Here is a 21,185-nt window from a genome sequence, read left to right on the forward strand (position 1 = left end):
TTGCTAAACAAAATGTTTAAGTATCATATCATGTCTTTTGTCTGCCACAGAGCCTGTTTTCTGCAGTAATCCCAAATCAAGCAGAACAGTCGCATTGGCTTTATGTCAAGGGAGCCATGTTTGACACTAACTTCTGAGTTGGCCAACAAAAAGATGTCATGCAGAGCACCAGAGAAAGAATTTGCAATTTTGAGAAAAAATGTCTTTTAGGAACAAGAAGCCAAAGAATGATAAAAAAAAAAAAAGTGGTGTCTTTTAGGGACCACTAACATCACTGTGTTTGTCCATCTCTAATAGAATTTGCCTTCCAACATTCCACTGGATTATTTCTGTTTGTGCATTTATGAGGGATTTGGCCACAACGATGGAGCAATGGTTACTATGTGGACATAACAGTTTCCAAGACATACACACACGTTCCACTGGCAGATACAGTACGCCCACCACTTCAACACATACAGCACACACGAGTATATGGCAGCGAACGGCCAGCATTGTTGGTTTTGGCGTTGTATTTGAGAGGAAGAAATCGATGCCGACTGCCGTCTGAAATGGCTTTCGCACTCAAATATACACACACACACAGAAAACACACAATTGCCCAATGATTTTCACAAGTAATATAGAAGAGGTGATGGCCTTGTGGGCAATAAGCCTCTCGAGCTCAGCTGTGGAAGTACGCAGCAGACGTTTCAAAGCCTCATCACACAGCACAAATCACATGGCAGACGCACTGATAGGCACTCGTCACAAAGACAAACAGCTCCTGATACCATCCAGTATGAAAGCTTTGCTGTACACACACCAATCACTGCTACAGATAATGATCTTTAGACATCAAAGGGATGCTGTGATGAGAGGGAGAAAGTGAGGCATGAGGAAGTATAATAGAGGGAGTTTGGCACAAAATGGCAAACAGGCAGCGTACAGCTGTACCTTGCAGTGATTAAACTTCTGCAGGCTGTGAGTACAAGCAAGGGCCAGGTATCATTTAGGTTTTATAGACTCTGCTCATCAGTTCCAGTTTTTTTTCTGTTGAAACTGAACTATACATTTCTACACCACTGAGACATTTGTCACAAACTGAAGGCCAGACGACTCCAGAAAACAAAGTGGAAGATCATTTTCATATTGTTTGAAAGAGAGGGAAAAGAAAATATAAAGAAAGCAAAAACTACTTTCATTTGTGGCAGATTTAAGCTGCTGTAAAAGGTCATTTTTTATGAACAACATGGTGTTTTAAGAGTTTCTTTGGTTGAAAGGAAAATATGAATACTCTACCTCTTGCCATGCTCTAGTATTTGTTATCTTTTACTTTGGATGCACATTTAGCCAATTTTCTTCATTCCTGACCAGAACTGGCATGGGAGTATCATAGACCCCGGGCACAGGTATCTAAAAGGCTCCACCACCCCTCCTGCATAGGAGCAAGGCACACACACTTCGTGATGGTTGTGGCACTTTTTTTTATTGTTTTGCAACTCTTTGTGGTCTTTATTTATGTTTTTTTGTGGTTCAGTGTCTCTATGAGGTTTGAGACTGTGTCTTTTTTGTTCATTTTGTGTCTTTAAAAAAATAAAATAATAAATAATACAATTTTGACTCTTGGGGTTATTGTCGCTGTTTTGGTCATTTAGTGTTTCTTTATGGTCATCGTGTGTCTCTTTGTGGTAGTTTTGAATGTCTTTGAAGTCGTTTTATGTGTCTTTGTTGTCATTTTGTGTCTTTGAAGTAATTTTATGTCCTTTGTTTGAGTTGTTTTGTGTCTCTTTGTGGTCATGTTGTGTCATTGTTTATCTTTGACGTAATTTTATATCTTTTTTTGGTCATTTTGTGTCTCTTTGTGGTCATTTTATGTCTTTCTAGTTGTTTGTTACTCTTGGAGGTCATTTAGTATCTCTTTGTGATCATTGTGTGTTTTTGTTTTTCTCTGAATTCATTTTGTGTCGTCTTTGGTCGTTTGGGTCTCTTTGTGGTCGATTTGAGTCTCTTCATGGTCAGTATGTGTTAGTTTGAGTGACATTTTTCCAGTGAAAGTCAGCGGGGCTCCTGACGCTTGGGGCCCCTGAGCCTGTGCCAGTTAAACCTTTTCAGTGATCCATCCATGACTACTAGAAGCATAAGAAATACCCACACCATACTACAGTACATGCTTCATTATGTTAGATGAGCTTGCCCTTTAATCTAACTACAGTTCCCCATGTTGCAAACATCGTACGCGTGTGCTGGTGCATGCATAATCAGCACTATGGACAGAAGCACAGGTGGTCCCAAGTTGCTTTCAGAAATCAAAAAGCTAAATTGAAAAGCATGTTTCTTAGTGAATCCTTCGGTTCTTACAAGTTCCAAAACAGAGCCAGTTCTCCATACCCAATCCTGCACACACTGGGGGTTATTTGGCAGCTGTATGCTCAGGTCTCTATGGCAGGTAGATCTATGAATAGACTATGGCACAAAATGGCAGCCGCTGCTGTAGGCTTTTGCATCCATGTGTACAGAGGCAGCTGAGGTGCAACTGGCATCTCTGTGCCGTTATCAAAGGAGACAGGCAGAGGAGCTGCTCTCCCCAGGGGCGTCGGCACAAGCGGGGCTGAACATCTCACAGTCATTCTTACTTTTCCCCTCTTTCTCTTCCACACTTCTGTGGGTCCTCTCTCTGGAAATTCTCTCTCGCCATCTCTCCGTCTCCTTATCTCTCCATTTCCCCTAACACAGCTCCGTCTCCATTTCAGTTCTCGGGGGAATCCGCTGTTCCCTGCAGGCCTGTTTGTGCCTCTGCTGAGATGACATCCATCTTGTCAGGAGGGGGTTTCATTGTTCTACTTCTCACCATCTCCGCCTTGCATGCAACTTTACGCACTCCCGTGTGTCTTCGCATATTAAAGAGTGACGGCATGTGTGTTCGGAATGAAGAGACAGGATATTAGAGGGTGCGTAGCTATAAGTCCTATAGGCAGAGATGATTGAGAGAGCTGTATCTGTCAGGCCTGTTCATGTTCAAAGGGTTAATGGGAAGGCAGAGCGCTGTTCCCTCTGGGCACGGCACACTGGCTTCTACCTGGAGTTAAACGGATAGTGCAACGATTTAAGTGACTGACAGCGGAGGAGTGGGAACATTTAGTATCTTTTGGTTTCGGCTGTCCCTGGGGCTTTTTATACACCTATCGCCATGAGCGTCGCTGTCAGTGGTCCCAAAATCCCAGAGGAGCGTATATTTGCATGCACATTACTTTAATAAAGTCATTGAAGTTTCAAATGGCCAGGTAGTTGTGTGGCTAACTTTTTAAAGTATTTTCACTGGTTTAAACTTTACAGTAATGACAGTTTATTGTTGTTCCTCAACAGATTTCACTCAGATTTTCAAACACGCTTGATAATCTGAAGCCGAAATCCACTGTTGCACACTTTCAACTATCATTATCAACTATCATATCATTCTATGAAGAAAGCTTTCGATTCTTTCTAACAGTAGGCCCTTACAGACTATAGGAATATAAATAATTTATGACTTTATGACTGTTTCAGAGGTGGGGGGTCACCGCTTTTTTTCTTCCCTCTTATTTACCAAATTGGTAAATCCGAATGATTGTGGTACTTTTGAGCGTCTTTGAAGTCATTTTGTGTCTATTTGAGGTCAATTTATTTCTTTTTGGTTGTGTTGTGTCCCTTGGTGATTTTGCGTCGGTTTTGGTCATTTTGTGTCTATTTGTGGTTATTATGTGTCTCTTTTGGGTCATTCTGTTTCTCTTGTGGCAGTTTTCAGTGTCTTTAAGGTCATTTCATGTCAATTTTTGGTTATTTTGTGTCTCTTTGTGGCCATGTTGTGTCTTTGTCTTTCTTTAAGGTAATTTTGTATCTTGTTTTTTGGTTGTTTAATGCATCTTTGGAGTCATTTTGTGTCTTACATTACATTTTGGTGCTCATGGTTTTGCAAGTAATGCTTTCCAGCTTTGAACATATTTAATAGTTTCTTCCAACACAATAGTGTGGGGAAAAAACAATACAATATAATATCTTTAAAGTGTTCTTTTAGGCATTCAAGTCAACTTTTATAATATTAAGTCAAACTTCATCTGTAGAGCACATTTAAAAATGACCACAGCTGACCAAAGTGCTTAACAGTTATGAAATACAAAAACAGATAAATACAGATGCAAATGCGGAAAAAAAAACAGTTCACATTTCTTCCCACAAACTAAACAACTATGAGGTTTGAAAGGTGTGTGATTAAAGTAAGCTAACATGTATTTAGGTGACTCAAAATCTCAACATCTTCATTTCCACAATTCCCCAGGTGGTCATATGTGCATACGTGTGATTGCATCCCAATCTAATAATAAAAGAGCAGCTACCCCACCCAGGTCTCACTATCTTGCAGTAAGCCTTGCTGTTTTAATCTGCCTGCCCCAGCAGTGGAGCGCTATCTGGCAGCCTGTCCCCGCTCGCCACTCAGTTTAATCTGCCTGATCAGTATCCATCTGCCTGGATGCCTCATCCCAAATACACAAATATACCCACAATTATTCTGCTCTGCTCCAAATCAGCAAAGTAGGAGCAAACAGTAAGAAAGAGCAACAGTAGGAAAGAAAAATATTATCCAGGATCATGCTTCAAAGGTGAGGTGAGCAGATGCAGTCAGAGACAGGCATTATCTCTGGTTATTATCATTCATATCAGCAAAGGAAGAAAAAGGGACGGGAGGTGTTTGGAGGGAAAGAGTCTTGTCTAGGTGTCACATGCACACACAAATTTGGATGTTTTTGTCTGTGAGGAGGAGGAATGGTGCAGGAGAGACACCTGGATCGGGCACATTTCCATCTAAACTACAAGATTATATGTTGCAGGGACGTGATCCACTAAGTGTGTGCACGTGTGTGTCTGACTGTGTGTGTGTGTAACAGAGAGGAGAGTCTCAGTGATGGAATGATTAAATGTGTCAGTCAGTTGGCGGGTAGGTGAGAGGACGACCAGAACAGAGAGCGAACGAGGAAGCAGGACAAAGAGTCTCTCTCTATATGATATATTCAAAAGGGACCTGATCAACATAATCCAGCTGTGCCAAAACACCAGGTACTGAAATATAAGCTTTCAGTGAAATAGTAACACAATTAAAGTCAGATGAGAGGATGTCTGGTCATATTAGAGGATGATTTAACACGAGGACCTGCTGTATGTCAAAAACCACTATTACCTGTTGGCTCAGACTCTCCTGCTTACAAATCTGTCAAATCTGGCATCCCACCCCCACCAGGGGAGAGCGACTAGGGCCGAGTTGCTTAAACTGCTCTTGACAGCTGCTCGCTGACTGATTCTGAACACTCTTCAGGCCCAGTGTGCTTTAGCCTAAAGGCAGAGGCATGGTCTGATCACGACACATCCGTCAAGCCAGACAGACTTTGCCCGGAGCCTCCAACAAATAAAAACACAGGCCACACACAAAAAAACACGCACACATAGAGTGGCTGACCCAAGCTTTGCTGCAGGAGATTGGCTGAGAAGGTGAAGAAAGGCCTATCTGCCCTGACAGACTCGCAAGGAGAGCAAAGGCATGCACACAAACGTTTGCATCTCTACATCCTCTTTCCTTTACTTCTGACATAGTGAAAGTCAAACATGTTGAGAGAGGTGATCTCATGTAGTGCATACTGGGTTTAGAGAATGCAGTGCTGGAGGAGGTATTGAGAGATTTTACTTCAGCAAAAATAGCTACAAATTCCACATTTTCATATGCCCACCACCACAGACACAAAGAGTACAAAAGTGGATCAAGAGAGACAGCTGCCCCTCTTTCTCTCTCTCTCAAAAAACTGAGATCTTAGTGTAAAACTTAGTAGTGTTGATCAATTATAAACCAAAATTTTGTTATTGCATTGACTATTTCTCACCTAAAATGTCGTCAGAAATATAATTTAGTGCATTGTTTACCTGCAATATGAGAATTTGTGAGGAAAAAGTGGGCTCCATATTATTTTCTCTATTGTAAAAGGCTGAAAAAATTAAAATCAAACATTACAAATAAGCAGTACAGAAAGCACTGACTCAAATTAAGTAAAGAATAAAATATCTTTCTGTAAATGCTAAGATAAAACACTATTGTTTTGATATTTTCTAAAATAAATACAAAGATACTGAAAAAAGGTGTAAATATACAGTCTTGAACAAAAGCATACTGTATACATTGTTTTTAAGACAGTACAAGAGGCGCAGTGAATGACAAAGAGGTGTGTTCGTGTCTGTGAGTGCGATATTGGTCTGATGAGCTGAACTGTCTGTCACCCACCTACTGCTGTATCAGAGACGAGTACGCTGTCATTCAGAAAGACAGCTGCATCCACACACAACTTTCTCTCTTTCTCCTTCGCAGCAGGATGTCGCCAACCTCGCCTCCCCTCCAGCAACAAAACCCCATGAAAAAAAACAAAAAAAACAAAGATGGCACGAACACACAAACACAGCCGAGCTCTCTCAACAGAGGCACGATAAAGACCTCAGAAGGTATTCGACGGAAAAAATGAGAGATGAGAATGATTTTGAAGTTTGAACTTTTTTCTTCTCCAATCTCTTCGTGACAGTAAGAGTTTGTGTTTTCTCCTGTTTCTCTCTCCTCCTGGGTTTGGAAAAAGAAGTGCATCAAAGAGAGCCCTCAAGCCTTGTATAGAGCTCTGATTATTGTGTCATCAGCTACCTCAGAGCTTTGTTTTTCTTCCTAAGTGAACAGGCACAATTCCCCGAACAACAAGAAACAGCCTGTAAATCCACATACAGAGCACACATACTAAAGACCCTCAGAGTGCCTCTTCATAGACTCCAATTATAAGCCAAGAGGTAAGCAATTAAAATTCCCATCACAGGGTGAAAAAGCATCTTAAGTGGCTGGGCTATAGTCCTGAAAAGTAGCTTGATGACTCTATTCATTTGGTGCTTGCTGAAGCCTCACCTTCCCATCACTTCTAATTAAGGAGGCAAAGAGGATCCAAACGCCTCTATGCAGAGGGCTGGAGGCGGGGATGTGGGGAGAGAAGGTGGGGACGTGTGAGGGGAAAAAGAAGGGTATTGGAAACGAAATGACAAAGTGGTAAAGTTTTGTACGTTGACAATTAAGGAGCGCTCATTCAGTGAAGGAATAAAAAAAACATTACCAGACAGTTTTTCTCTGTCACGATGCAGGAGAGGTGTGATCCCAAATTAAATTGGGCTCCAGCTTATAAATATTCAAACAGTCAAATTGAAACATGTACTCAGAAGTCAATCAGAGTTCTTAGAAAATCATGAGCTGTTACATGGAGAGAGTCAGACACAACTCTGACTCTCTCACTGAGGTTTAGACTCTGTGCTTATCTTTCACACATCCAATTTTCCCTTCTCCTCACTTCCTCTCACCCTACAGGAAGTGGTGCACACTGTGTCAGGAAGTGGTGCAAAGTGAGTAAATGCAGCCAAATACTGTATAACAAGCACGTGCAATTTTGAGGTACTTGTATTTTACTTGAGTATTTCCAGTTTAATATACTTAATACTTCTTCTCCACTACACTTTGAAGGGAGATATTGTACTTTTTACTCCACAATTATTTGACAGCAAATATTACTTTTCAGATTTTACATTATAATAATACCTTTAATAAACCAAGACATACAGTACATTGTTCAAGATTTTACCGGTATTTTCAAACATATACAGTATATAGTATATACTATAAGTATATAGTGTCTGATTCCGACTTTTTGTCAGTGCTTCAGATGACTGCAGTTGGCTGTCTGATGCAAATGTAGCACAAATTTCAACCAAATTTCTATAAAAATCAAGAAAAGAAAATGTGAACATTCGCACTTTTCCATCTGCTACTGTTATGCAAAAACTGGGAGTTGGTTCATTGGGATAAGCAGTGGGTGGCGTTAATTCTTCAGTCAGGTGCCACTGAGGAAGGCGTGATGAGATAATAATAAAATAATAATAAAGGAATGCCAGTCAAACCCCAAACAAAGGAAGAAATTGATGTTTAATAATGGAGAGAACATTGGATAAGGGAAATATAGCTTTTTTGAACAACTTATACTGATCTGGATCCCTTCAGAGAGTTCTGGTAACAACCCTGTGTGCATACATAAGCTGTCAAAAGTCATTCAGAGATGAAGAGAAGAATTTGCAGAGGCCTACACAGGTGGCATCTCATGACTGTACGTCATCATTTATTTACTCAATCTGTTTCCTATGTACTTTCTCACATTAACCTTCAATTGATACAACACCTTTCCACCAACCCAATGTGTAAAAATTCTAGCGATATTTTTGAATGGTGATTAGCGTCTCAACACCGTTTATTTTATTTGCAAATTGAAAATGCACTTGAGTTGTTAGCAGCTTCTTCCACCTTTCGTTCTCAGACAGGACTGTGCAGAACTTGTTTTTTCTCCTTTCCTCTTGTATTGGTATAACAATATGCCAAATTTCTGCAGAATGAGTACCTTTACCTTTGCCACTTAAAGTACATTTTGCTCATAATACTGTACTTTTACTTGAGTAAACACAGGACTTCTTTTAATAATAAAGTATTTTAATATTGTGCTAATAGTAATTTTAATTAAATAATCAGTGAACTTCTGCCCCCCTTCAATTTCTGCTTCCCTCAACTTTACAACTTTATTCTCCTGTATTCTCACACTATATATCTTGTGCAGCTCGTCTCGATTGTTCTCGCTTGCTTCTACGTGTCTCTTGACTGTTTATGTTCCTTGTCTATTTCCTCCTTTTTTATCTCAAGACCTTACTGTCCTCCTCTCATCTCCTGCTTTCTCTCCACACACAAAAAATTGTAAATGCACCAAATAGCTCCACATAGTTCAGATACAAAAAGTTTCAACTGTGTGCACATATTTTTTCTGGAAAAAAAACCCCAAAAACATGTATTCTTGCTTTTTGCTCTTCACTGCATGCCTCCTTTCTCCTGTACCCAGAAGGCATTCTGCTCACAATGCTGCACCGCTCACCTCTCCCCATCCCTCCACTTCTATATTCATCCCTCTCTCTCCTTTCCTCCCTTTATGCATCCACCTCTCAGGCCCATGTTACTCCGCGGGGACCAGCCATCTAAAGCCCGGCCAGTAATCCTCTCAGGATATTGAAATGCCAATCCTTCCTCCTCCCTGACCCACACCTCCACCCCATCTCTACAGCCTTCCTGCAGCCCTCTCTTCTTCCCTGCCTCAGCTAAAGCGCTTTGGATGTACCACTGGGGGCCAAGACATTCAACCCAAGTGTGTTCAGATCACACATACACACACTAAATAGATGCAGAGGCAAGACGTCATTATCGCATCCTCTCTTGCACGTACACAAATCAAGCATGAAGCAATGCACAAAGCGTATTGCATGCAAGCACACATACGGAATACCGTCATACGTGCATGGCCTGGTGCACACGGAGCAGACACTCACACTCACATACACACTCAGAAATATACATGCGTCCCTAATCCACAGCTGGATAAGGGGCCCCATGAGCCCTGGGCAAAACTGATCCCCCATTTACCCAGCCCATGCCCCGTCTCCTCACGCAACTCCAGTCATGTTTCTATCCCCCTCTCCCCTCTTCCCTTTTATTCATCCAGCCATCCTTGACGCACCATGCAAAACTCCCCCCGTCCCCTTGGTGGCCTGGAGAGTCCTGATAAAACCCATCTGTCTGAGAGAAATCCACTCCTCCACTGTGCATGTGCAAGCAATCGGCACAAAGAGATGCTTTAAAGGAATTTAATTTGTATTTTTTCTCAATCATACTTTTTATTGTTTCCATAAGAAAAACAGTATCTACAGCAACCTAAACCATGACACATAAGATGACAAAATGGTAAAGTATATCAAAGAAAAAGTAATTCAATCAAAAACTAATAATAAAAATTAATATCTTGTTTATTCATTAAAAAAAAATCTGACTGAGTAGATAACAACAGGTTCCCAGCATCTACATATATACGTGTGATCTCGCCCCCACATTAGTTCTCCTGCAGAGGATTGACACAGTGCACATACTGTGCATATAAGGCCCTTTAAGGCACATTTATTAAAGTGTAAAAGTGTAATAATATATATATATATATATATAGAGAGAGAGAGAGATTTAGATAGATAGATAGATAGATAGATAGATAGATAGATAGATAGATAGATAGACAGTTAGATAGATAGATAGATAGATAGATAGATAGATAGATAGATAGATAGATAGAAAAAACATGCGTCTCATCCACTGAGAAAGAAAATCTTTTGCATAGATGTAAATTGACCCCCTGTTTGTATATGTGTGTGTGTTTTTTATTTGGCCACAATATAGCATCCGTTAGCACCTCCTTTCCCCTATTCAGACTCTGCCCTTAAATCCTCAGGCTTTCTTGGCCCTCAGCTGCCAGCTAACCCGTACCACCCGCTGCTAACAAGCTTACCGTGCCCAGAAAAACAAATTCAGTAAGAGCGGATAGGGACAGAGTTATAGAGAGGATAGAGAGAAGCAGAGGGGTGAGGAGGAAGAGGGCAGCTGTGATTATGCCAAGACAGGAGGCGAGAGAAAGTAAGGATGGTGGAAAGAGCAGTTGTGGATGAAGTAGCAAAAGGAGGAGGAGGGAGAGAAATTACCATCTAAGAATAGTGAGTTTATGGGGAGAGCAGGAAAGGATAAGGTAGGGGAAATGAGGAAGGAAATAGAGGGTAAAAAAAGAAGAGATCGGAACATGGGGGGAAGGAGGAGGTAAAAAAAAGAAAAGCCAAAGGTAATAAAGAGATGATGAGGTGTGTGTGTGTGTGTATGTGTGTGTGCGTTTGAGTGAGTGTTAGTTTGCTCCAAAATCCCGCTGCAGTATTCATAAAGGTCAGTAAGTTTTGATGGTGTAAAGTCGTGGTGTGGAGGTGCGCACACATGTATGGACACAAGGTTGAGGAATGATTTTTTCAATTCTGTACCTGACCTGGCTACACAGTATTTCCCAGGACCACCTGCTCCTGCAGATGAGCTACCTCACACTGCGTCACACTGCACAGAGACTCTGATCGACCCCAATAATGTTCTGTATTGAAAATCGATTGGGTTTATCCTGCAGCAAAAATTAGACACACAGCACCCGTATGGATTTATGAATTGGCCTTTTCTCTGATATTTTTAGTGGTCTGCTATGTCAAAAGATTCAAATATTGAAACACCAGACCTCAGAGTAGAAGTGTTAAAGTTTCTGGATCAGACATGGATTTTTTTTTCTCGTTACAAAAAAAAATCGAACTGACTACAAGAATCAGTCTGAGAACACATTACTAGAAAGAGACAGAGATATGAAGCAAGAGGCTGCACAAGAGCAACACTAACTTAAATGCATGTGCACACAGCCCAGTCTCACTTGACCCTAAGGAAAGCTTCCCATTGTGGAGAGCTTATGCGCCCTTTAGTTTGTTAGCTGTTGATCTGAACTGTGCTCTGCTGCTCTTGTGTAGACACCACAGGTCTTTTACCAAATGCTGACATGTGGCAGCTTAAGTCAGGAGAGGTAAGAGAAGACACATAGCTAAGTAATTCCAAAGCGCATTTCAAAATCAAATACTAGCTCTGTCTCCCTTTATACACACACACACACACACACACACACACACACACACACACACACACACACACACACACACACACACACACACACACACACACACACACACACACACACACAGGCAGCATTAAACACCCCACACCAAATGTCAGTCTAAATCCTCCCTGACACAGAAAGTCTTCTGAAACCCCTGCAAACACACTCTCCTAACCCCTTGTCCAATCCCTCTGGATGACACGGTTAGCGGGACAACTCACACCCTAATACCCCATAATAACCACAAATCAACGCCATGGCAACTGCTGACAAGACAGACGGACAGGCAAGGGGGAGATAAAAGGGAGAAGGGCTGAAACTACTGTGGGGACGGGAAAAATAAATCACCACAGGTTTGTCCTTTTCTGATATAGTGTCCCTAACCTTGGAGCTAAATCCCTTTAGAGAGCTGGAGACGGCGAAGTTGTAGCTTGTTAGCCATGTTAGCGTCACGTGTTATCACAGTCAGGCTCTAGTGAGAGCAGACGCACAAACTTTTGTAAAATAAATGTCAACAGCAGAAGGCTTTGATTTTTTCTTTTTAAAATATCTTGAAGAAATATTTTGGCTCAAAAATAAACATTGTAAATTAAAAGGTAGCGTAAACTACACAATTAGCAAAGCTTTCTTTGTACAAGGTTAAACTGCATTAAGTAATATTACTGAAGAAAGCACTGAATCAATGAACACCATGAAGAGCATCGCTCACTGACACACTCAACACAGCCAAGCTGCTTTAAACTTTTTACATATTTTGGTATTTGGCCACACACTTACATTGTAAGACATATTTACCAGTACCCCTGTTTTTTAACTGCCCTCTCACGGTCTCTCAAGGTCCTCTCATGGTCCTCTCAAGGTCAATTTTCCCATATTTTGCCTGACTTGTGATACCTTTTCATGTTTTTTTTTCCTCTTGTTATCACAACTTGTTTTTGGCACACTACAACTTTAAAATTGTACTGTTTCCTACCCAGTGCTTCTTCACCCTCCCTCCCTCCCTATGACTTACTAGTTCTCATTAGGCTTCGGCAGTATCATGGTATTACGGGCGTTACCAGGGTATTTATAAATCCCTAAGGTACGTTTTTGAATACCGTGGTAAACTCATTGTATATAGTGCACAGCAGGCATCAGGCATCATGGAACAGGCAGCTGAGCTGAAAGACACTGCAACACCTAGAGGTGGAGGGATAAATTACAGGATTGTAAAAAGCCGGTGGCACGCAGGCAAAGACACTGCAGGGTGAATTAAGGATTTATTTTGGCCAAACCGGAGGTGGTGATTGTTGGAATAGAGGGCTTACTAACTGGATTACTAGCAAGATTAACCAAGATGGTTGGAGTGAGTTTTTTGTGGGTTTCTATTGTGTACCTATTAGTCTGAAATACTGAAATGAGCAGGGCACTCGCTGGGGGGAAGGTTGTTAGAAGGTATAAAGGTATGAAATATTACATAGTGCCCAAGCCTAGTTGTCATTACTTTTCTGATAAAATACTGCAGTCTCAAATCCAGGAGAGTGATTTTGATATCAGCTCTAGCCACACGTCATCAGTGTTGTACAGAACAAACCTAAAGCCGTCCTTTGGCCTCTCACTCACCCTATGTGGTCCAGATGTCCAGATGTTACACTTATGTAACATTTACAGTTGGCCAACAAGAGGATCTGGGCCACTGGGAAGCACACTCATTCATTATAAATACCCTCAACTGCAATCTCCTTAAAATCCCCATCTTTGTACACATTAAGAGACAATCTCAGTCATAAACCCAACTTTCAACAAATAAGAGATAAAAGACTCAATGCAGTGCAAAGCTCTTACTTCCTTAAAGTTTAGAAGTAAGAGTCTATCATAACAAACTGTTATAGCTGACTTACCTCACTTAAATCTAACCTGAGACCCACACTGAGTGCTACTGCCGTCTCAGCACTCACATTTGACTAACAGTTTTCCATTCATTATACAGCTCATTTCTCTAAACTAATTTCCAATCAAAAACGCACTGCCATTCTCACTTTGTCATTGTTTCTCCATCACCTGTTTCCTTTGTGCAGACCTTTCAGACTAATATTTATTTCAGCATTTTCAAATGAGGGATTTGCAAACAAACAGCGTAAACAAGATTTTTCAAAAATATGCACAGTAGGCATGACAGCTAAATGTATGTGTGCAATGCATTTGTGTATTAGAGAGTGTTTGTCAGCATTCAAGCCAGAGTGTGTTATTGTACGTTTTTTAGAATGTGTGTGTGTTTGGTCTTTTCACACTTGAGCTCCTCCAAATAGTGCTGTTGCAGAGCTTGACAGGGCTACTTGGCAAAGTGCTTTTCAAGCCCCTGGCTAATGGCCTGCTGAAGACTTCTGCTGATGAAAATGAGATCACCTCCACCGGGCGAGACATTTTGCTCCATCTGCAGTGACGGGCACAGTGTGGGGACAGAGTCTGTGTGGCCATAAGCATACACACAAATGAAAATCAGTCTGCTGGATGCACATTTGGTTTTGAATGCCTCTGTGTATGTGTGTACAGTTACTGTATGTTGTTGGTGTATGCATGTTGAGAATCTACATAAATTATAAGTATATTCAAAGGTCATTGTGTATTTGCAAATGTGCATAAATCTATTTATGAAAAGGCATATGCACCACCTGCAGGTGTGCACGTTTCCGTGTGTGCATATGTATTGTGGGGTTGTGTGTAGGCATGTGCAGCCTACTTGCTGAATTGACAACTGCTTCCAACAATCAGGGCCCCCCCCCCCCCCAATGGAGCCAGGGGGCGCAGAGCCCTCTGATACAATTTAAACTTAAAAAAAAAAAAAAACTAAAAAAAAAACCACTGAAAAAAAACCCGTCACAGGTTAAAAAATCGTTGTTTTTCCGACACTCTAGTTGCAAAGGGGCTTTGAACAACAGAGTAAATATAAATGGCTCATTTAAAGGCAGTAGTAGGCACTAGTATTTATAATATATTATGTATTAAAGTATATACAGAAGTATCTGCTGCTGTACCACCACACTACAGAGCAGCTCCATCGCCCAGGCGGTGAGACTCCTAAACTTCTGCCTTGACTCCAATAGATTTCGCAGGATCAAGGACAAATTTTAATTTCATTTTTTTAAACTATGTTTATAAAATGACTAATAAATCTACCTAGTACCTTGTACTAGTAACAATAAAGAAATAATATTATATTTCATTTTTGCCAATCTCACTAAATCCTACACACACAACCTTTAAAGAAGCATAAAGATAGTGTCTTGTGAAACTACCAACAATGTTGGCATAGTTTCATGGAAAGAGTGCTTCATTCCTAGGTAAAATAAATCTGCCTAAGTAAACAACTAGCATAACCAATTTCAAAGGGGTCCTTAAACTCTCACCTCAAGATAACTGAAATAAAAATGGGTTTGCCTCTAAACTTGAGAGGGCTTCTTCCCTGTTAGTGTTCTGCTCTTTACAATCTATGTACTCCTTCAAATTAAAAAAGAATATTTGTCTTTTTAAGGAAAGGACTACTGGCTATCTGAAGAACAATGAAATCCCTAACATGTATAAATATATAACACATTAAAATTGGATTGTTGTAGAAAAATGTTGTACCGGTATAAGTTTGTCCACATCAGATAATAAGAAAAGTATATCACTATGCAATTCCTTAATCCTCCATATCAACATAATTTTCAACAATACTTCAACAATATTTTTAGTGGCCAACCCTGTGAGAAATTTCTGGAGTTGCCACTGCCAAAATTATCATAAATTAATGCACTTTTATAAAACAAAAACTGAGAGGTCAAAGGTGCTTTTATACATCGCTAAGGCCATAGATGTCTTGTGTGCAGTTATTTTTAGACTGCATTGTAGTAAAATGATCACAACAGATTCTAATAATCTCTCCCCAATGTCTGGTTTTAAACATTAGCACAATCTTTAGCAAAACAACACAAATATTGCATCTTAATCTTCTGGAAAAGCTAGTTCAGCCAAATCAGCGTGATCCTTGTGGACTCCCTTATAAATACAGCATAGTACAACATATTCAAATAGAGAAAGACATGCAGTGCAAGCTGATCTAAAATTCATTTTCAGCCGAGATATCCAAGTGTGCTGGTTTGTCCCGTTTGAGTCAGTTTGCTACATCTTCTTTTTGGAAATGCAGTGTGACCTCATTCTCGCTCAGCTGTTGTTTGTTTCCTGAGTGTGGAGACACTGTTACTTAAAATGTAAAATGCCCTTTCTTTGCACATGCTCTCATGCGTCTGAATTTGTTTAATGTGCTTGGTTATTTATAAAGGTCAAACTGGGACTCACCGGGCAGGCTTGTGGAGACGTTGACCTGTGTGTAGAACCTCTTGTTGGGAAGCAGCTCCGACACTCCGTTCAAGGCTTCGACGGTAAACGTGTAGTTGGTGTTGGGGAGGAGGTTGACTACGGTCACCGTTCTCTCCGTCAGGCCGACCTGCTGAGGCACGAAGCCAACGCTGGCCCCACAAGGCTCGCACTGCCTCAGGACGCACCTCCGGCACCCAACGCTGTAGGTCAGATCGACCCTGCCTCCTGTGTCAGACGGTGCGGTCCACTCTAAGATCAGCGTGGACTGCTTCAGGGTGTAAACCAAGTCTCGAGGCGGGGAGGGGGGCCCTGGAGAGACAAGAGTAAGAACAATGCATTTTGCATTATTGTTAGAAGCCCTGAACAATTTATTATATTTTGTTTTTTGAGAACAAAGACACACGGAAATAGAGGACTAGACAATATGCGTTCTCTTTTTTTGTAAACATCAATACTTTATCAAACACATCCACGCTTCTGCGATTGTTATGCAGCAATTGAAATTGACAAAAGGATTTTACACTTTGTCTAATCACATCATTAAAAGCCATGCCTATTACACAAACTGGAGCGATCACAGCAGCAGCAGTCTTCGCTCCTTAAATGTTGCACTTAAAGACGACTTCCTATTATCCACTTTTTGTCACAGCTGTAACTGTAAATGTAAAGCTGGGCATTTCTGGAAAAGGGGCTCATAGAAAGGTTCCCTGGATAAATAAAAGCAATAATATGTTTAACCATAACACAGTTACTGAAACAATTTCAAGAGACTGCTCAAGCGTTGTGTTACTGAAGCTTGGCGTGACTGACGGACTAAGTGCATTGGATATTACTGTGCAATGCTCAGTTCACACATCATGCTATGATAATCCTGCTTTATCCTGGATTTGATGATAGGAAACAATTGGTTTGATGAGAACCATTCGACCTCAATCGGAATAAGCAATTGGAAATGTGAAGTGGTTTCTGGGATACATACATGTCATTATTTTGTTTTTGCAGTGGGAGTCAGAGAAGCATTTATTGGATTGGGATTATTGATGATGCAGACAGACAGGAAAACACTTGGGAATAATAGTCAGGCTAAAAGCAGTATCTGTGTGTTTTGATGACTTGAAGTGACATTACCTTTTGTCTGAACATGTGCTTGCATGAGCATGGATAGCAAATTTGTCCATTATGCACTGATGTCAACAGTGCTGCGTGGAACAAATCCTCCACTTAGCATCAGTAAATAAAGGTGCGTTGCCATGGTGAAGGCTTTTAGCTCTCCTGGAACATCAGTCTGATTTGATATGAGGGTTGTGATGTGCCAGATGCATCATGAGAGTCTAGGCTGCTTAATATAAGGCTGTGTATGTCAAAATGTGTGGGGGGGCGCTCAAGGTAAAACATGGGACAAATATAGTGCATGTCTGGATTATACTTTAGTTGTCAAAACCTATGAAATCATCCGTCTCTGGACCACTGTCTGGTATAGGGGCTTTTCATGTCAATTAAATCTCCAAGGAGGACTGCCAACGGTAATCGATTAACCACTGAATATTATATAACAGTTACACATGTCGGTCAATAGGTACATTTTTCTACTCTTCAGTTTATTGCTCTGCTCTCCACCCAGGTCCGGTGGGAGACAGACAGCCTGCTAACCATGTTAATATGCTGAAACACAGTGCCCACTGCCCACTCTCTGGTCTCTATCAAAGCCCCAGGAAGCTCGCTGGGATTCAAAGCCAATTTTCCTATTGGCCAAATAGTGGAATTAACTCCTGGCCCTGTCACATGATGTAATTGGGCCCAGAAAAGGCTTTTCCCATTGACTTGAATTGGGAAAGAGACATTTGTAAATCAGTGGATACATTTTTTTGAGTGTCATAACTTCTGCAGAATCACTCATTTCCTTGTCAGGATTTGATCCACTCAGTCTGATGACATTTGGAAATTCTTTAGAGCTGCAAGATTAAATCATTTTATCTCAATTCAAGCTAGCAGAGTGCTAAATCTTTAGTAGCCAGATTGGATGGATGTCTCTAGTGGGCATCTTTATATCAGTGATGCGAGAGCAGCGCTGGATAATTTCATACCATGGAAACAAAGTTTTTTTGGCTTCATGCTCCACTGAGCAACTTTCATAGGAACGAACAGGGGCCCCACCTCAAATGTTGTATCCAGGTCCCTTAATACATCCATGATTCTGCACTGTGCACTACTCAGGTCAGGTGGGAGCTAGTTAGCGGTGCTGCTCATTTGGCAATTACCGTTTGTAACTCTGTCCCAACCCAACAGCGTTGCTGTGGAAACATTGTGCCCACCCTCCTGTCTCTCCCCAGGTTGCACTGGCAAGTAAGTGGCTCAATTTTGGGCAAAAATCTCTTTAGCATTGTTGACCACTGTTGGCACAGTTAGCAGTGTAAGCACAGCTAGTAGAACTTTCACAATGCTAAAGGGGGTAGAGGATAACATTAGCCAAATAGTGGAGACTGGAGGGTAGGCAGTGGGCACTATGTTTCTGCATGTTAACACAGCTAGTCAGCTGTGTTAACATGCAGAAACATAGAAAAAAATTAAAAATCATAAAACTGTCCAGTGGTTAAAATTGAACCACTTCGAAATGGGTAGTACTATGAAATGTGTTGCTAAGCTCACTAAGTCAATGCAGCAATGGACTAAAAAGAAGGGCCTCTTATATTTCATATCATTTTGTTTTTTTTCTCTTAAGAATTAACCAGTTAGTGTTTTAAGATCAACCACCATCTGTGACAAAAAGCTAAAAATAATAAACACAGTCCAGTGTCTCTAGGGCTGTGAAATGTCAGGCTGGAGGACTGTATCTCATCACGAAGTCCGTGTCCAGTCTGACCTGTGCCTTTTCCTGCAGGTCATTGCACACGCAGGCTGAACGGGGCTAAGGTCCATTAAAGGCCATGAATTTTATATGTGTCCCTGTGTGTGTGCATGTGCTGTGTAATGAATAAGTGAAGGTGTGCTGCTCTGTGCGTGCTGTCAAACACGTCACACACCACAGCTGCGTCCCGCTTCCAGACACACGTGGAGCACAGAGTTACGTAAGCCCAGAGTGCATTCAGAGTGTGAACACACGTACACACACATTTGATGTAGACACAGCTGGGCCTTTTATTCTCCTCTCTCTCTGCTTTCGTGCTTTCTCGGCCTTGTGCTCTCTCTTTCTCTTGAAGTTTCCGTTTTTTCTCGAATCATCTTCAAATCTGAGTTATTAAAACTTGACCTCCACAACTCTCTTGCTCCTTTCTTTCTCATCTTTTGCCTTCTTTCAGTCTTCATCTGTCTCCTTATCCCCTGTCCATCTAAATAAGTCTTTGACTCTCTTTTCACTGCAGCTTCAAAATACTGCATCACAGCAACTTAGAACTTAATGTTAGCTCTTAATGTTATATTTGCATTGGTATTAAAGCCTATGAAGAGTATTGGTGCCCTATTTCCCTGACTCAGAGGAAGAGAAGTTGAAATAAATAAGGTAATGTAATGTAACCTTTAAAGGAGACCTAAGCCCTATTCTTACGGGACTAGTATTATGTGGGGACCTCAAGTAGTTATATTTTGCCCAACATAGAGATTATGTGATAATATAAGTCCGGTATCTCTGTGATTTGCTGCTGGTTTTTTTTTCTGCGCACCATTGTCTGGTGAAGAAATATAGAGGCTGCAGTGGAAATTATAAATGAATGTTTTGACAGCATTTTGCTTGCAAATTTTGGAGGCTAATCTAACTACACAACATGGAGACCCATTCACAGAAAGAGCAAGCTCAAATCCATCCGAAGAGCAAAATCTCAAAAGTTGATGAGAAGGATGACATATTATGCAGTAAGGAGCATTTTTCTATCTTTCAAAAGGCTAAGAGCAGGGGCGGATTTAAAGATCCCAGGATCTTATGTGGAGCCTTATATCCAGGGAAAAATGTCACTAATTTAAAGTACTGCACAGACATCACTTATCCTGTGTGAATGCACCACATGAAGCACAAACGTTTGGGGGGGGTAAATTAAAAAAGCAGACTACCAGTTTGTTTAGGTTTTTATAGCAGATTCCAAGTTTAAGATGTCTTGAAGCGAATCCAAACTTGCTCTTGAGATTTATTTTTTTCTGCCATTGAAGTGTAGAAAAAGCCTGCGTTTATGCATTTCTCCAAGTCCGAAGTGAAGCTGTTGTGCTGCAATTTTATCCTTCCTCCTGGAAGTCTTCAGCAGTGTCTTGAGAAATTCATTTGCAGAGACACACATTGACAAACATTATGCATTACTTTAAGATATTTTCTTTTTTGCTGGTAGCTATTGTGCTACAATCATTACGAATGCAGTCCTGTCAGCAGGAGTTCCACTCTGCCAAAACTGAATGCAAAGAAATTTTTGTGTCCCCAGGGAGACATTTCCATTCACTGTTTCCAAAGTTTTATTTTGTGTCTTAACTGCCACTTGAAATATTTAGCAGTGTGCTGTAATGAAACATTTGTAAATAGTCATCGCTAACGATGGTAATTAGTCATGTCAGAGGTATTACAAGATGTACGCCGCCTGTTCTTTCACCTGTTTCAAAAGGATTCTTTAAACACTTGAGAGTTTATTATTTCAAAGAGACAGCAGTGGCTTCTAACTGTGGGGAACACAGTCGGCTTCAGGCACTTCACAGGCATTAATGGTGAAGGGAAAAGGATAAAATTACACTGGTATTATTCTTTAATTGCCGAGATAATAAGGTGCACATATCAAACCTCATTCATCTGACAAAATCTCCCTTTCTCTTTTATTATTCTTATAATCTCAGATTCATCAGGCTCCCTCTTTCTCACCATGCGGTGAATTAGCCGAATCTAGGGATGATCATAATTACAGAATCAATAGTGTAATTAATGTGGTCATTAGGCTGCTATAAATGTTATCACACTGGGATCAGAGAGCTCCGCGATCAATATTGTAATTACACCCCTCCATCGCGGTTACCATAAAAGCTATATGACCACACACTTATATATATACACACACAAGTGAATGTGAATGTATACAAACACATGCACGTGGACCTTGTGACCCGACGGATTTACTGCCCTGAGTACTCACAGGATATAGAGCCCATTATTCCTCCATCTCATTTCTAAGCTATATCAATAGGCTGCTCTCCATGCAGAAATCAATAGGGCTTCCCTGTATGGCCTTTGTCTTATTGGCCTTGTGGTGCATCTTTATTGAAGCG

The 21,185-nt window shown here is 40.9% G+C and overlaps 1 protein-coding gene across 3 annotated transcripts in view; it reads right to left on the minus strand.

Annotated features, from left to right (window-relative positions):
* The window catches only part of epha10 (EPH receptor A10), a 433,571-nt gene that overhangs the window by 52,100 nt on the left and 360,286 nt on the right, over window positions 1–21,185 (minus strand). For all 3 annotated transcript variants that reach the window (XM_088090045.1, XM_088090046.1, XM_042506084.2), the window contains one exon: window positions 15,936–16,265. In XM_088090045.1, the coding sequence (XP_087946171.1) occupies window positions 15,936–16,265 (330 nt within the window). The remainder of the gene's footprint in view (window positions 1–15,935; window positions 16,266–21,185) is intronic.

Source organism: Plectropomus leopardus, chromosome 17, assembly GCF_026936395.1.
Source record: "Plectropomus leopardus strain MGB_pleo_1.0 chromosome 17, ASM2693639v1, whole genome shotgun sequence".
In the NCBI taxonomy this organism is placed as follows: domain Eukaryota; kingdom Metazoa; phylum Chordata; class Actinopteri; order Perciformes; family Serranidae; genus Plectropomus; species Plectropomus leopardus.